The sequence below is a fragment of the Episyrphus balteatus genome, chromosome 3 (assembly GCF_945859705.1).
Source record: "Episyrphus balteatus chromosome 3, idEpiBalt1.1, whole genome shotgun sequence".
In the NCBI taxonomy this organism is placed as follows: domain Eukaryota; kingdom Metazoa; phylum Arthropoda; class Insecta; order Diptera; family Syrphidae; genus Episyrphus; species Episyrphus balteatus.
Window position 1 is genome coordinate 35,745,198 of NC_079136.1, and position 17,815 is coordinate 35,763,012.

General features: G+C 31.9%; 2 protein-coding genes across 2 annotated transcripts; one reads left to right on the forward strand and one right to left on the reverse strand.

Moving 5' to 3' along the window:
* Positions 1-1,271: 1,271 nt before the first annotated feature.
* On the forward strand, positions 1,272-7,150 carry LOC129916365 (TRAF3-interacting protein 1). Its single transcript, XM_055996251.1, has 5 exons — positions 1,272-1,707; positions 4,606-4,723; positions 5,025-6,421; positions 6,481-6,692; positions 6,745-7,150. The coding sequence occupies exons 1-5, from the start codon at positions 1,576-1,578 to the stop codon at positions 6,890-6,892; spliced, it is 2,007 nt and encodes a 668-aa protein (XP_055852226.1). The 5' UTR covers positions 1,272-1,575; the 3' UTR covers positions 6,893-7,150.
* Positions 7,151-8,756: 1,606 nt separating this feature from the next.
* LOC129915651 (protein suppressor of hairy wing) lies at positions 8,757-17,584 on the reverse strand. Its single transcript, XM_055995299.1, has 10 exons — positions 17,253-17,584; positions 12,944-13,358; positions 12,713-12,871; positions 12,221-12,651; positions 11,993-12,125; positions 10,151-10,341; positions 9,899-10,083; positions 9,732-9,837; positions 9,289-9,667; positions 8,757-9,221 (listed from the first exon to the last, which is right to left on the reverse strand). Coding segments are annotated over exons 1-10 (2,217 nt in total). The 5' UTR covers positions 17,255-17,584; the 3' UTR covers positions 8,757-9,005.
* Positions 17,585-17,815: the final 231 nt, after the last annotated feature.

Sequence of the window (17,815 nt, forward strand, 5' to 3'; positions counted from 1 at the left end):
GATACACAATATAGGTATATACGTATTAAGCTGTATACTAATATGACCACGAAGAATATACTTCGGATTTTCTTCTTTTTTTGTGAAGTGATGCAACATTAATAAGAGTTAAAATATTTGTTTTAGTATGATTTTCTTTTTCTGTAGTAAAGAAACACCAAAAAAATGGTGAAAATAAATACCAAAAATAATCCGTGAATAAATGCATGCTTTGACCAAGAATCCAGAATTTTTAAACCAATTAAAGCTAAATCTCGTAGCCTAAGGGGCTGGTTATAGGGATCAGGAAATTTTAGGTAGATTTTCTAGTTCATCAACTAACGTATGTTTTCCTTATCGCTTTAAACGATCATCTGAAGAATATTCAACTTCATACTTTTTCTTTCTCCCTGATGCATTTCCTAATCGTTATTACCGGCCCCTTAGACAAAAAACTAATCTATTTTATCGATGGAAGGCAAAATTGTTCTTAATCAAAACCTTTTTAGTCAGAAAATAATGTTTTCCGCTGACAAAGGATTTTGTTTAAACTTACTTAGGAACGCTATTTTATATACATATTTCAAAAGGAACGGCACATAGCCTGATTAAATTTTGATAATAATAAAAGCCGTGTTTTTTCTACAACTTATTAGTTACTCATTTTTAATTTTAAACGCGTACATAAAACAAATTAAATAAGTATTTGTTTTGTTTAGTAAATGAAATCAAGAAATGAGTTGTGATAAAAAAAAACGTTCACTGCGGCGTATGTGGAACCTTTTTTTTAATTTTACGCGCTCAGTGCTCATAAAATTTTTAACCAAATTTAAGAGCTTGGTGTCCTTTTATTTCTCAGTCCTTTTTTTGTCAGACTTAATTTCTACATAAGAGAACTTTGCTCCTATATTAACAGTACATAATGGTTTTGTTAAGATTTCACTATTTTTTTTGCAAGGCTTTGCTGCAGAATTTGATATTCATAAGTTTTTACATTTTTTCTTTCTATAAACTACCAGAGATATATGTAATTCTATTAAGTTTCAAGACTCTACGATAAATCAGAAGTGCTCTATAATATTTTATATAAAATCGGATAAAATGGTCAATTGCCACGCCCCCTGAGAAGAAAACCTCAAATTTCAAAATTGTTCCTCTGAACAAACTACCAACTCTACCATTCTACCAAGTTTAAAGAATGTACGATAACCAGAAATAATAGTTGAGTTAAAATGGGCGGTTACTACGCCTCCTGAGTATGAATTTAAAAATTTTAAAAATTTTCCCTTGTATAAATCATCAGGTCTACTATTTCACCAAGTTTCAAGACTTTACGATGTTGACATTCGAAATTCGTGACTGTGTTGTTTGGCATCAAAAAGACAACACCAACAAGTGGGTTCTTCTTTACAATTATGGTAAAAGTAAATCAGGAATGATTCTTATGCGCCGAATCATCCGTTGCCATGCAGTAAAATCCGTCAAACAAATAAATTAAAATTTTATTTTATTTTTGGGAATAAATAAAAAATTGTCAATTTGAACAATTTATTTTTTGAACAATGTTTTTAAATTTATTTGTTGAATAATTTAACCATGGCAGAGATTGATGCTGCTGATATTAAAAGAACACAAGAGACGCTTGGAAAATATGTGAAGAAACCAGTGCTGAGTGAAAAATTGTTAAAGAAACCCCCTTTTCGTTTTTTACATGATGTTTTCAATGCGGTGAATATTTGATTCATTTTTTTTTTTCAATTTATTTATGTATATTATTTATTTATTTAGTATTTTTATTTCTCAAATTTTATCAAAAATAACATACAAAGAGTTGAAATATATGTTTTTGCAAAGTTGTAAGTTATTTTGGATAAAGAGACGTATAGAAATTAAGCTGGTTACAAAACAAAGTTAGTCCATTGAAGCTCTGATGTTGTGGAAATCGATTGTGGGAATTTTGAGAGATATTTTTGTCGGTAATGGTTAGGTCTTGTTGTATTTACTGAGCACTGTCTGGTGGCATCCTTACTTTTAGAAAACATATTTAAGCCTTGCTAAGAAAATAAATAACTGAAGTGCTTTTAGTACTTATATGTTGAAATAGACTTGTGCTGATTTTTGCCCTGGACCCTTCGTTTCTAAAAACCAAGAAACTTTCGGTTGTCTGTTTTCCAAGGGCACCAACCAAAGATTAACAACCAAGGACGACCTGATGGGTCTTTTTTTGCTTTATGATCGATTCGAAAATTTTAAATCAAAATACGATCCTCAAAATGTTGATTATTTGAAATTAAAAAAAAATCCATTGTTTGCATAACTCCATCAAAATGAATGGTCAGGTGGGTAATTTTTTTAAATAAACTCGTATCGATCCATGAGATAACAACAGATCGGCAACTTGGGGTGAGTAGGTAGTAGTTTGAAAAAAGGTCACTGTGGCGTATGTGGAATATTTTTTGTTGTTCTAAATTTTGTTTAAGCAGTCACTCGATCTTTGTTGACCATTTTCTGAGCATTTAAATTAAGTTGTAAATTTATTTATGTATATTTTGTTATACTGCTTTGTGGCTTTTCGAGTTCGTTGATAGAAATTGACAGGTCGTGAGTAAATGGCTTTTTACCAAAACGTTGAAAACGCCTTTTATATTCTGAAAATCCCTAATTTTCGTACTTGTTTTTTATATACAAGGTCCACAACAATTCAAAGGTTCAAAAACAAAAATTTTTCTAATACTGAAATAGAGACAGACATAGTCAAAACATTAACGTATGATCGTAATCGTGTCCGTGTGCCGTCATTCGACCCCTGTGGTCTATTTCACCAAATACAATTCACAATCACAAATTTGTATTTGTACTTTTTTTTAACAAATTTGTAACTTTTTGTATGTATTAAAAAATTGGTGGAATAGAATTTGTCAATTATCTTACATTTTTTGTAAAAAAAGTACTTGTAAATTGTAATTTGCAAGATGGTGAAATAGGCTCCTGGTCTCTTTTGTGTCCACTGTTATTTTACAATATACATTTGTAGACTGGGAATTTTTTGTTGAGAAGAATCCCTCTTATTCAGCCATATCCTGAGTTTCACGCGGAAATTTTTCCGTCTAAAATATTTTTATTCGCCCGGAATTTGAAAAGCTATAGTGTTTTTCACCCGAAGGGAATTTACATTTTCCTGAAACTAGTTTTCTGTTCGCCACAAAAATTTAAGTGAGAAAAGTGATGTCGACTACCTAACATATTACCTAAAAAAAAGTTCAAAATACGGGGAGTTTTCCGAAGGTGAACAACTTTTCGCCCGGAACTCACCATAGGACCCAAGTGAAATACAATTTTTCCAGGTGGAATTTTGTTCACGTGAAGCTCACGATAGGACTGATTACACTGGTTAACAAAATTAATTTGTTTTTGTTGCCGACACAAAAACTTACTTTTCTGAAGGTTTTCGGTGTGCTGAACTCGAATCCGAAGTCAAAAAAAATTAATCAGCTCCCGTGTTTGAAATATTACCATTAGAAAATGCAGTACTTTGGGCCTTATTCTTTTATATAAGGAAAATTGTTTGAGCATATTTTTTATAAGAACTATTTTCCACCTTCTGTTTAAATCTTTCCAATATATTTTTTACTGCCCGAGATATCCTCAGTTGTTTGGCATATTTTATAACGGCATTATCTCCTTTATGATATATGAAGCCAAAAACCCACTTACTTCATTTAAATATATCTCGGGCAATACAAACGATATTGCAAAGATTTAAACAGGTATCGAAAGATGGAAAATAGTTTTTATAGAAATCGTTACTTAAATATGCTCTAACAATTTTCTTTATACAAAAGAATAATGTCCGAAGAACTTAAAAACGGGAGCTGATTAGTTGCTTCTGACTTCGGATTCGAGTTCAGCACACCGAAAACCTTCAGAAAAGTATATTTTTGTTTCGGCAACAAAACCCTTGTTTTCATTATTTAAGAAAATTTATGATCATAAAATCAAAACAATCAAAACAACCCAACTTTTAGTTCAAAGATCTTCAGAAGAATTGATTTTTGATAGGTTAGGTTAGGTTAGGTAGAAATGGCTGTCAGGAAAACAACTGACACACTTAGACCATTTATTGGTCCGTTGTGATACCATGATTTTGTGAGGAAATTCCTCACTAATTAAACCAGTTGGAGCTTTTAATAAAGCGGTGAAGGTTGAAGATGTCAGTATTGATTAGTTCACTGGTATCTTCTAAGAAATATTTTTCCAGGTATTTTTTACGTCTACTGGAAAGGGCAGGACATGAGCAGAGAAGATGTTGGATTGTTTCTTCTTCTTCCTCATCAAGGCAACTTCTACAGAAGTCGTTAGAGATTACGCCAAGTCTTATGGTGTGTCTACCTATGAGACAGTGTCCTGTTAAGACACCTATTACAGAGCTGATATGCAATCTGCTTAGAGACAACAAATTTTTTGAACGTTTTGGATCTAGCCTAGGCCAGATCTGCTTGGTTTTTGATATGATCTTTTAGATTTTAAAAAGACAGATTCAAGTTTTGTCCATTTTTGTAAATTTAAAACGTTTTAACAAAATCCTATTGCAGAAACAACCTGGAATTAAAAAACTCTACTTCGCAGGTAATCAGAGAAACTGGATACTTTGATGGCCTTTACACTGCTGACGAATTGAATTACGAAAACATTAGTGATCGTGATGCAAAGATGAATTTTTTACAAAAAATGATCGATGCAATAAGTAAGATCACAAAATAAAATAAGATTAACACCCTTGTTGCGATTTACAACTATCAATTGATAGTTGATAAAAATTAAATTCGATATATTAATACTTAATTAACAAAAGTTTTGAAAACAGAGATTGGTGCCAACCGTTATTAATAGAAATCTAATTGAAAATTCCATTAAAAAGTTAACCGGGTTCCTACAAATTAGGTTTTAAAATCCCAAATTTCAGTATTTATCAACTATCGATTGATAGTTAGTTGTAAGTCGCAATATGGATGTAAAGCTCAACTATTTACTTTATTTTCTTCAAGAAATCATTACAAATGAAAAACTAACAGTAAGAACTTCAAAAATTGTTGCTGGTCATGAGCCAGAAAAAACCAACGAACTATTACAAATGATGGGAATTGTTATAGATAAGAAACTTGATTGGAAACAAGCTATAGCACAGATCAATGATGTAGAAAGTCCCTTGAGTAAAAAACAAAAACCCAAAGAAAAAGAAAAGGACAAAGAAAAAGATTCGAAAGAAAAGAAATCTACAGATAGATCACCAAAAGTTGGTGCAACTAAAAAATCAGACCCCATCAAAGAGAAACCGAAAGTAGAAGTTAAAGAAAAGATCAAATCGAAAGATGTTAAAGAAAAATCTTCAAGAAAATCATCAAAAGTAACCGAAACTGAAAAGAAGGATGAGAAAAAACTTAAAACTAAACTTTTGACCAAAGAACCATCGAAAAAGGTTTCGTCAAAAAAAGCGACAATTGAAAGTCCTATCAAAGCAGACACCAAACTTGACCTCAAACCAAAACCAGAATCTCAAACAGAAATCAAGAAAAGTCTAGAAAAAGTTGAAAAAGTCGATACACCCAATAAAGTTGAAATAACAAAAATAGCTGAAAACTTGGAACAAGTACAATTACCGACAGTAACCACAAGAGAGGAAGAAAAAATCGTTACTCCACCAGAAACACTAGCATCTCCTTCGACAGAATTCAAAAGGGATGAACATCGTGCCAGTAAACGTGCTGAAGAAATCCTACTCACGGCTGCAGCAGAAGATAATAACGATGGGAATGTAAGCCGACGATCATCCGGTAGTAAACGATCATCCGGTAGAAGTCGAAGATCAAGTGGTGAAAAGTCTAGAAAACCAAAACCTGACGACACCCAAATTCCTTCAGACCTCAATGACACCCTCAAAACAGTTGCAGAAGAGCCTCCAACAGAAATCGTGCCTAAACCTTTTCAAAAGCCAGAATCAAGACCAACTTCAAATACAAATTCAGAAGTAAAAAGAGAATCCACATTTGTAAGGGAAGATTCAAAAGAATCAACTCAAATTCCTGCACGACCCCGGACTTCTTTGAGGCCTCCAAGCGCTCGACCGGCATCAGCCCGCCCGGGAGCTCCACGTCGAAGAGATAAAAACATTGAAATAGTCCTTCAACCAAATGATCAAATAAAACTCTCCGGGATCAGTGTCAGATTGGAGACTTTTAATTCAGAGCTGGAAGACGATGGAGAAAATTTGGTGATAATAGAGAATCCCAATACCGAGGATCAATTGCAGGGAATCATGAATAAGGATAATAATGCTGTCGAAGATGAATCACTTCATCAGGGTCATTTGGTTCAGCAGATTCTTGAGACCCAAAAGGAACTTGTACAAGCATCTTCTCCAGATACCGAACAGAAAAGAGATAAGGTAATAAAGTAACCTGGTACTGACTTTTGAAAAATTTTGTATTTTCAAATCGTTTACAGGAAAACGATATTTCAAAACTGAATTCCCGTCAAAGTTCTGCTCGTCAAATGAACAGCTTGAGAGATGTTATACAAAATTTGACAAAATCTGTAAATCCATTGGGTAAACTAATGGATTTTATTCCAGAAGATATTGATGCAATGCAATTGGAATTGACCATGTGGAGGGACACCTATAACCAATCTTCGATTGAGTTAAAAAAAGAAAGAAGGTAAACACTATTTTTTGTTGTTCTTACAATATTCTTACAAATATTTTTTCAGTTTAACTGAATCAGTAACAGAACCAATGAAAAATCAACTTGTCACGATTGAAGCCAATATTAAGGAATATCGTGACATGATTGATGGCTGTCGAGCAAAAATATTACAAAACGCTGACAAAATCCAACGACTATTAACAACTCAATGAGAAATATTATTTTTTATAATTTTTGATTCATATGCGTCATAATGTTATATGGCTTCTGTTGAATTTTAAATATTTATTTAACCATTTAACACAATTATCACTTACCTTATGATGAGGGGTTTTGGAATACTTTTGTGTTCTTAATAATTTCTTTGTTAGCATTGTGGGTCAATTGGGAAGAGAACCTCATTTTCTATTCATTAAAAATGAATCACGTGTTAATTATATTTAATAAAGTTGTTTATTTATCTCACCCAATGATCATGTTATATTGGATGTTTTTTAAGTTTTGTTTTGCAATTGATCAATGTGCAAAGGTAAGCGGATCACATGAATCAATGTATAATGAATGGAATAATGTTTGTAGGATACTTTGAATTGTTTCCGGTAGTTGTGGGCAACTCCAAAATTCCAACATAAATTATACAAATATTTGGAATCAATCATCAAAGGGAGTTGATAACGATATTCTAGATTTGCTTTACTTCATGGGTTTAATTTCTAAACGAAAAAACATTGCCATCCAGTAAGGTCCTCAAAAAGCTGTTTCAAGTTATGTTAACAAACTTGGATTAGGTCGTTTTTTGATCAGATCGATATCACTTTCAAGTTGAAAAAGCTCGTGGTAGATTCCATTTTTCTTGCTTTACACCGATAGCGATTATAACTATCTATCAGCCTGTTTGCATTTCAATTTTAGCGCGAAATGTAAACCTCGTATAAAAATATTTAAAAACATTTTTATTAGCATTCATAGCATTCATTCTGAGGTTGAATTCTTATTTGACTGGACTACATTGGACCTTGTAACTTTCAGCCAACGAGCTATATGCTGGACAAAATCGTCTTTTATAAGTGTGACATTTTTCAAAAAGATCGTTACAAACATCTGAGAAAGAAAATGTTTAAGATTAATGGATTGCCTTAAGTTACAAACGAATTCATATTTTACAATTATGTAGGAAGATACCCTTACTGCGAAGATCAATCAATTATTATCGATTGAGAGAGTAAAATCAAATTTGAACCTGTTGCAAGAAATCGACAACGAATTGAGGTCCTATAAAGGATTTGATTATTTTAAAACTAGCGCCAGTGTTAAGATTTTGTGCACATGGTAGTTAAAAGTTGAGTTTTCTTCTTTTTAGTTTTAAACTTAAAATTGATTCATACTCTGTTGCCATTTTTCTGCTATTCAGCTGCAATTTCTTTTTGCCTTGTGTGCCAGCTTTAGAACAAAGTCCATTGGCGATATCGGTATGTTTCATCAACTCCACTAATCTGGGCAAGTGTTTTGTTTTTTTTTATTTTTTCTAGTTTTCAAATTGAGATAACTTAAAAGCTTAAAAGTAATATCATATTAAAAACTAGAAAAAATTTAATTTCTATATTATGTATGTTGTTTACCAGAAAGACAAAAATCCACTATACGGGCATGTACCGTTAATAATGGTACAAAAAATGTTGTTTTGTTTTAAAAGTAATTAATTTTGGTCATATAAAAAGTACCGTTAATTTTGATCCTAAAAAATTTTATTTTCCCCTCTAGCGTATCAACGAAAACATTATTTTTGGCACTCTCCACAATCGTAATCTAATGCCTTATTGTTATTTCAAGTTCGATTTATTACGAATCCTTAACTTGGTATCTACATATACATATGTCATCACAAGTAATTTTGTTTGACATAAATTTCAGTCGCAAATTGTAAGCAGATTGTGAAATATGCAAGCTTTAAATCATCTCTGTACAGATATTGCACTTATTGGGGATAGCACAACAATTATATCTCCTAGTCTAGACTCTAGAGGAAGCTTAAAATATCCAGTTGACAACATAACATCAGAATCAAAAAGAGCTAAATTCATTTTGTATCGAATAGAATAAAATATCTTTATTTTCCTCAACTTACACATGTATGTATATAAAAATATTTATAAAACTGTATATATATCAAATAATTCTTAAACATAACCGTAAAATACAAGTACTCGTACATATTTTATTTCTTTTAAACTTAACACACTTTTTCAATATTTTTGTTTATAAATATTTACAAAAAAAAAACACCTTTTCTTAAAGTAAAATAAAATTTAAACAATCTTTCAATATCTAATCATCAACATCATCATTCTCGTCCTCATTTGACAAAACAAACTCAATAACCTCATCGATTGGATAATTATTCAAAAGCTCCTTAATTGTATCATTCTGTATAACAACAGTGAAGAGTAATTTTACATATTCCCTCATTCTTGTACAATAATCATCAGTAAATACTGTTTGACTCATATTATGTCCACAATTCTCAATTACTTTACAAAGGACCTTTAATCGAAAAAATCGAGAAAAATGAGCATTAAATCAAAATTTCAAAAATGAAAAGTATTTTTACCTTTTCAACAGATTCTGAAGGCCAGCCAAATTTAGTAAGTGTCTCAGTGTCCACCAACATATCCAGCAACTTGCCAACGTTAACAGTTAGTTGTACCTCTTCCTCGGACACTGCTATCTCAATTGGCTTAGCACTTGGTGCTTCACGTAAACATTCCGCCATAGATTTTCTTAGTTCAGATCTAAGTCTTGATTTAGCTTGTAAAGGTTTCATACATTCTGGAGAAACTTCATTGCTATTTGCAAGGATAGTGTAGCTCTGTACTTTTGGCTTATCTGGAAGTTCTTCTTCTGGGTGTTCAGGAAGTGCCTCAAGAACATATTCTTGAATAATAACATCTTCATTTTCTGTCTTAACTGTATCAATATTACTTGTTGATCTAGAATTTTAAACAAAAATTGAATAATATATTCAAAGAATTGCTGTAGTATATCCAAACTCACGAATTGTTGTCCATTGATGATTCATGATATTTGAGTACATGAAATTGAAGGGCCTTTGTATTCTTGAACTCCAAGCCGCATATTTGGCAATGTTTTTTGGCGTTTTCTAAAATTGATACGAAATAAGTGATGTACAAAAATTTAAATTAAAAAAAAAAAAAAAATACCCATATGCTCCTCAGATGACTCATGGCGCAAAAATGACGCCACTGTCCGAAATGTGACATTACAATCTTCGCATTTGTATTGTTTGGGTACTCTTCTTTTAGTTTTATCCGATTCAATCGATTGGGCAGCGATAAATTCATTCCGCTTCTTTTTCATTACATGTTCTCTGGAATGTTTTTCCAATCTAGAGAAGATTTTAAATTACTTTTTGTTCTATCAAAGGATTTTTTGTTTTGTTTTGGAAAACTTACTGTTTTGCAGTTTTAAATTTCTCAGGACACTCTGGACATTCATAAGGTCTTAAATGAGTTTTAAGATGATTTCTTAATTGGGTGGCTTGTATGAAACGTTTACCGCATTCATCACAGGAATGTGGCTTTTCTCCGGTGTGACGTTTCATATGTCGGTTAAGAACTTCTTTCACAGCAAAGTTTGCTTTGCACTAAAATCAAAAAATAAATACATTCAAGGTGTTGTTTAAAAGACGTCAAGTAACTTCATGGTTTATAATAGGAGTTTAGATGTTTTTAACACAACAAAGTTTACGGTTAATCCACGCAGCGCTGAGATCAAACCTAGAACATCGTATGCCAATTTTTCATTCTTAAAATAAAGAAGGTAGGGAGGTTCAAGTAAATTGGTATTCGGGCATAAATTGGTTATAAAATACATAGTATAATCCAGGTTATAGACAAGAAGGGCATTTTCTTTAATTCAGTGATCGGTTGTGATTCCGCGAAAAAACACATACACCCTTTCCCCTTTTGATCCTTCATCTTTATGGAAACTTTTTGCCAAGTTTCATGAGAGTTACATTTTTATTAATGGCTATTTAAGTTATACTATAATTGTTATTCAAAATTCTATCTGTTTGAGTTTTCCTTTTTTTCTGTATTTAATCATTATTTAAGAAGAAAGGTAGATCTGAACCCTCCTGGTACAAGCAAATGCAAAAACTTCAGAAATAGAATAATACAAAAACGGGAGCCTTGGCACCGATTTCTGAGGTCAACAGGTGGATCACTATTAGCAGATACGTGAAAGAGTTATGATCCTCTCGACATCGAGATCATAACAGAGAATAAATAAAATGCACGACTGGGTCGCACGAACTTGCTCTTGGAGTTAAAGTTGCTTAAATTTTTAAGACTTTTTATATAGAAATTTAGAAAAAAAAAATAAAATTCGTTTAAAAAAAAATAAAATAAAATCTGAAATTGAATTGCCCTCCAAAACAAGTATGCAGTTTTGATTGATATATTAACGTGCATTTTTAGAAATAAAATTTTCAAAATCGTTAGAGCCGTTTTTTAAAAAAACAATTTTTTATAAATAATTTTTGGGAAAAAAAGTTTTAAAATAAAATTGGTATGCCATTTTGTAGAAATCACTAATCAACATTTAAAAACAAAATTTCAAAAAAATTCAATGTCCCGTTTTCGAAAAATTGATTTTTCAAAAAAAAATTTTCAAAATTTTTTTAAAAATCCAAAAATTATTTTTTTGGAAATTTTATTTTTGGTTTATATTTAAATTATATAAATGCTTCTTCACAAAAAGTTTCGTTGAAATCGAATAAGAAGTTTCGGAGATATTCGAATTTAAAAAAAACGGTTCTATGGCAGGTACCGTTAATAATGATTTTTGAAAAAAAAATTTTCATTGAAATATAGACCTTAGCTCAAAACTAACATTTGAATTTTTTAAAGAAAATCGTTGGAGCCGTTTTTGAGATATTTCAATTTTACTAAAGTCGGTATATGACAAGTACCGTTATTTTTGGTCCAAAAAAATTAATTCCAAAAACCCCTCTGGAGAGTCGCCAAATAACGCTACATACCAAGTTTGACATTAATCGGTCCATCCGTTGAGGCTGTAGCTCCTTATACAGACAGACAGACAGACAGACAGACAGACTGACAGACAGACAGACAGACAGACGGACTTCCGGGACCCACTTTTTTGGCATTGTCTACCATCGTAATGTCATGGAAAAATGTTATCTCAACTTTTTTTTTTGTACGAATGCATAACTTGATATATAGTACCTATATCGCAAGTAAAAAGAAGATTCATTTATATAGATTACTCACCACCGAACAAGTGTAAGGTTTCTCGCCTGTATGAAATCTCCTATGCTTCTTCAAAGCAACTAATGATGGGAAATTTTTATCACAAAGATCACAATCAAAAGGCCTCTCTCCGGTATGAGTTCGAATGTGAATGCTATAAAAAAAATTAAAATAATTTAATACTTTCCAACCTTTTAAAAATGAAAGAAAAAATGATAAATAATAATAAAAATCACATTGATAACTTACTTCAATGTCGAAAGACTGTAAAAACATTTCTTACAAAATGGACACCTATAATCTGATTTCTTTCCCGATGATCCTTGACCCAAATGGGTTTTCAAATGCGAACGTAAATTATCCATCCGGACAAAATCTTTGCCACAAACTTTACAGGCCATTGTATCGGCTGCCTTCCCACCGCACGCCGAATATTTCATATGCCTTTTTAAATGATATGCCCGAGTAAAATCTTTACCACACTTTCTGCATGCAAACGGTTTGCCACGTGTCATATGCTGGTCAATATGAAGTTCCAATAAAGCTGCCGTTCGAATTCGGCCATTACATATTTGACAAGGAAAATCGTCATTTTCCGAATGAATAAGAAACATGTGACGTTCAAGACTTAATTGAGTTTTGAAAGTTTTTGGACAATCTGCGCAATTGATGTGACCACCCTGAAGAAAGGTAATAATATATTTTTAATAAATAAAGACTTTAAATAGAAATAATTCCTACATGACACGTCTCATAGCTTTCACCACAACAAAAGCAGATATCCTTTTTATGCATATGCAAGGCCTCTTTTTCAATTTTCTCAATATTCTTGAGCATTTCATCTCTTCGAACTACCAAGTCAGCGCTGAAGACACAAAATGAAATATGTCTCTTAAGAGCCTGTTATTAAAAGAAACATAAAAGTTCAGTTTATAGTTATTTAAAATTATTGCTTTCCAACAAAAAATTAACCTTTACTGTTCGAAATGTTTTAAAACATTTTCCACATACATGTTCGACAATTTCTTGAGTTCTAACAACCAATGCATCTACATCTTCTTCATCTAAATCGTCGTCTCCTTCTTCTTCAATTTGAATTTCTTCGCGGCATTGAGCCACTGGTACTGGTTGGTCGTTATTAAAATTATCAGATAGTATAAAGTTGATTTCGTTTTCTTCTTCTTCGTCATTTTTGAATTCAGTCAAGACATAATGTTCAGTTGGTGCTTCTGCTTCTGAGCGAATTACAAATTCTACTTCTTCATCTAATTCGGCTGTTCTAATTGGTTTTTTGGTATTTAGAAGAAATTTTTTTATTGATGTTTGAGTTTTAGATGGTTGTTCTTTGGAGATTTTATTAATACTACTTCGAGTTGACCTCGTAGACCTGGAAAGTAAAAAAGTGTCAAGAACAGTTGCTAAGAATATTAAAACTTTTTTATGTGTTTTACTTTCCTCATGATCCGCATCAGATCATTTATTTATTTGCGAAACAATAACATAACAAAATCCTGCTTTTGTTGTAAAGCTAATAAAAACTATGATCTGATCCGGACCACGAGGAAAATAAAACACAGCTAATATAATTTTTTTCTCATCGAGACATGATAGTCTGGGGTCGAATTACGGCATACGTTCGTTAACGTATGGTTGCTATGTGTCCCTATCTGTTTCTACTAAATAAATAGAGACACAAATAGTAAAAACGTTAACGAATAATCCTAATCGTATGCTGTAATTCGACCCCTGATTTTAATCTCGAATTCGATTTTTTTTTTTTTTTCAAATCCTTAAATTATACTGCGGTGAAATATTTTGTTTAAATTATAATACATACCGTGTTTTATTGGTAACTCAGTACTCCGTCTACTAAAAATTTTGTATTGTGAACAACAACAAACGATTGCTCTTATTTATTATTAGTAATTCTTTGTTGTTGAAGGGTCCAAAATGTATAGGTTTAGAAAAATAATATTCTTAGCAATCATTTGTTGTTGTTTACAGTGCAAAAGTTACCAATAAAACACGCCAAATGAAAGGTTCATATGTGGCCAGTGAAAGAAATGTTTCTTTTATCTTTAAATTATTGTTATGGTTTTGAGGCTATGAATAATCTATCAGGTTAGGGGAAGAACTGCGGCGGAAGTCGAGTTTAACTTTTAGAATGTCCTTTATCACTCTAAAACTACACACATATCGAGCCCTTCCCGCCAAATTATCGTAACCGACATGGCGCTTAGTTGATTACATTAACACAAAAAAAGTTATATCATATTCGTTTAGTGTTGAAAAAATAACTTTAAATGTTGTCCATAATTCAAAATTTAATTTGGCGCTTACGATTATTTGGCGGTAAGGGGTCGATTTATCAATTCTTATTATGGCCTTTTAGCAGTGTTTCCACTGTAGTCTTGGCATTGGGCCCTTCGAGAAATTAGGAGAGTTGTGGTCTGCAAAAGCACTGGCGGCACCATGCAAAGTATTTTGTAGTAAAACTTTTCTAAAATATCAGGTCTTTATTATAGTGCATAATATGCAGATCGACCAAAATTTTAGATCGCAAACAAAATTCTCTCCAAAATTTAGCGGAGCTAAAATTGTTTCACATTGACACGTCGATGTTGTATATATCCTTTTTAGAGGACAGCAAATACTTTGCTCTTATTGACCGTAAACCCTTTTTTGCCGCTTTTGATTCGATGCTTACTAAAACGACACCATGCTGTGTTCTTCCGATTACGCCAATATCTTCAGAATATGCAAGCACCTGGATGGACTTTGAAAGATGGAGCCTAAAATGACTTTGCCGAAGCAACGTACATCCCCTTTCCACATCCTGTACACACTGAAGAGTTTGGCAGATCGTCTTTGTAGATACTGTCATACTCGTCTTTTCAATCGATTAATAGGTCGTGGGTTTTTTCCAAGATTTGTCGTTATGTGACAAAAATTCATATGTACTTTTTTGGTATAAAAATGGCTTCAGACGTTTACATAACAATACGGGAGAGGGGTTCTTATAGGGTAAAGGCGATGTTGGGGATACTGATTACTCTGTAGTTAGGTCAGAGGTTCTCCTGTCGTAAGGATCGGGCATACAATTCTAAGGACCCATTCCAACCATATTCGGTAGGGGCCACCAAAACAGCGAGATCTAAATTTTTATGGGCCGCAAAAAAAGTAAAACTAGAATTTTTTCAAAACAAATTTATAAAAATGAGGAGAATTGAAACATTAATGTTTTCTTCCTGATACCTTGAATCTCTTCTTTACTACCATTTTTTGCACCAGTCCATACCGTAAGTTAGGCTGGATCTTATTTCTCTTAGGGCCAATTTTTCAATAGTCAGTTAAACAGTCAGTTAGTACTTATTCCTAAGGATAGAGAGAAAATCAATTTTTCAACAGGCAGATATAGCTTATTCCTAAGAATAAAACTATCTGCTTCTTTCAGAGACGAATAAGAATTATTCTAAGGAATAATCTCAATAAAAATATTGTGTCAGTTGTCAAAGCTGTTTTGAAAGAATTTTGAAAAAAAATACAGTGGAACACAAGAAAACAAAAACAATCATGAATAAAAATGACGTTTGATTTTAAATATTTTTGAAATTGACAATTTTTTTTTGTTTTCTGGAGAATAAATTATTCTTGATTGAAAAATTCAATGTTTTTATCTGATTCTTTATGAGCCTAATAACTTTATTCGTCGAACAGTTAACTGACTGTTTATTAGAAGATTGAAAAATTGGCTCTTAATAATAAAAATATCTGCTCGCATCGGACAGGTTGTGTGAAATTTGCAAAAGATTGTATATGACATTTTAAATTGTGCCAAATCTGACTGAAAAAGAAAATTTGGAACTTACTTCGGAGTCAAACTAAAAATCGACATTTATTCTATTTTTATGAAAACAAAGAATGCCATACCTAGGGCATTCATGATTTAACGTTCCGTTGGGTTAAATCAGAACATTCGCTTCCTAATTCACGAGATCTTTTAAATTTATAATTAATTTTTCAGGTACATTCCATATTTATACATATGTTCATTAAAAAAAAAAAGGTGAATGTGCGTTGAACAGAAAATAGAATCGAGATAAATTTTAGCATATTTCGAATTTTAATTGGTCAAAACAAACTCATAATAAGATACATTTTAGCTCCTATTCAAATTGTCGAAACAATTTAGCCGGACTAAAATTTATCGGATCTGTGTACCAGGCTTTAAGCTCAAAAAAAATGTCGAGGGCCGCAAGTTTGACATGCATGCTGTAGTGATTACATTAATATAAATTATTGGGATTAAGTTTTAATATGACTTCCTTCACTTCGTCCAGAGGGGTAGACGGAAAAGTTGACTTTCATCGTGAACGTTAAATGGTACAATCTGCCTTTGGGGGGAGATGGTTTCGTCATTGCCACTCCGGCAATTTAGATTTTAGAAATAAAAAAAATATACCTTTAATACAAATAAACTACAAAAGGAATCTAACTGAAAAGAATGAAAAGCATTTAGGAAACAACACAATTTTTCTTCATAACTTTACTCGTTGCTGGTTTATGCAAACAGAGGCGCAACTAGCCTACTGCAAGTTTCCTTTCAGACAACCCAAAAAACCTGTTGCGGACTTTTGAGCTCAAATGTATGTAAGAGTATTTTCTCAATAGCATAGATATAATTTTGCATGTTGTTCTTGTTTCCAAAAAAATCTAATTAACAAGAAACACAGCTAATTTGCTCTGTCCCATGTTTTGATAGCTTTTTTACATCTTCTTTTGTAGTTCTTTTTATTCAACAAAATACCTATCTTTGTACAAAGGTACAATAATCTTATTGGAATTGGATATTACATTCTACAAAATGAGTCTATTTGTATGAATGTGTTTGTTCTCTCCTTTTTGTCCCTAAATGCAAGCAATAAAAGTGAGAGATAAAGGCGAGCAGGGGTGAAATTCACTTTTCACTTTTATGAATGATTTTTTGATCAAGTGTATGCATTCAGCAGCATCATCAAATTAACGCCCTTTGGTGAGCAAACAAAATAAAAAACTTGTTGCTTATTTTTTCACATCCTGCAAAGCTAATGTATAATTTTATGAAATTAGTTTACATATTTTTTAGTTGAATTTGCAATTTTTAGAGAAAGTTAGTTAGACTTTGTCTCATGAAACACGAGAGACTAAAATGATGGCCGGATGATTAGATAAAAAAGAAGGGCAAGCAAATTATTACGTGGAAGCAAGCGAAATAATAGGAAATTTATCAATTTTTACTTACATTTTGTTGAAATTTTGTTTTCCTTTGGTTTTCTTAAAAAAAAAACTCGTGATTAAAAAAATACGCCAAAATCTTCTCAAAAAAACTTATAATTTTTAGAGATTTTCGATGAATGCCTAAAAGTGTTCTACATAGGCTTGGTTTATTGACAAAATAAAATCTTTCCACCAAAAGATGAAGAATCACGACACGAATGCAATTTTTTCGGTAAAAAGAAATTTATGTTTTAAAGTAATTTTAATTAATTGTAGTTTTATACAATTTTTTTAATTGATTTTGTAATTATTGCACTTTTTTTTTGGAATTTTACCTAACGCTATGCACTAAAAAAAAATAAAAGCGGACAGACGGAAAAACCTAAATTCCATAAAAAAAAGGAAAAATCAAGAAATCAAGAAATAGAAAAATAAAAAGAAAAATGAAAAAAGTTTTTGACACTTGTAGTAGAATATTTAAAACAAAAACTAACAAAAAAAGGAGTAGATTTGTGTTTATAAATTTAGGGTATGTTTTCATTAGACCTATTCGTTGCTTTGGGAATTTGTTGGGCAGGTAGCACATTT

Bases quoted from the DNA above. Each gene is read 5' to 3' on its own strand.
- LOC129916365 (XM_055996251.1), top strand. From the start codon at position 1,576: ATGGCAGAGATTGATGCTGCTGATATTAAAAGAACACAAGAGACGCTT. The intron at 1,708-4,605 runs GTGAATATTTGA...TCTACTTCGCAG, and splicing joins TACATGATGTTTTCAATGCG to GTAATCAGAGAAACTGGATA. The intron at 6,693-6,744 runs GTAAACACTATT...ATATTTTTTCAG, and splicing joins GAGTTAAAAAAAGAAAGAAG to TTTAACTGAATCAGTAACAG.
- LOC129915651 (XM_055995299.1), bottom strand. The intron at 12,652-12,712 runs GTAGGAATTATT...ACCTTTCTTCAG, and splicing joins AAAGCTATGAGACGTGTCAT to GGTGGTCACATCAATTGCGC. The intron at 10,342-11,992 runs GTGAGTAATCTA...TTTTGATTTTAG, and splicing joins AACCTTACACTTGTTCGGTG to TGCAAAGCAAACTTTGCTGT.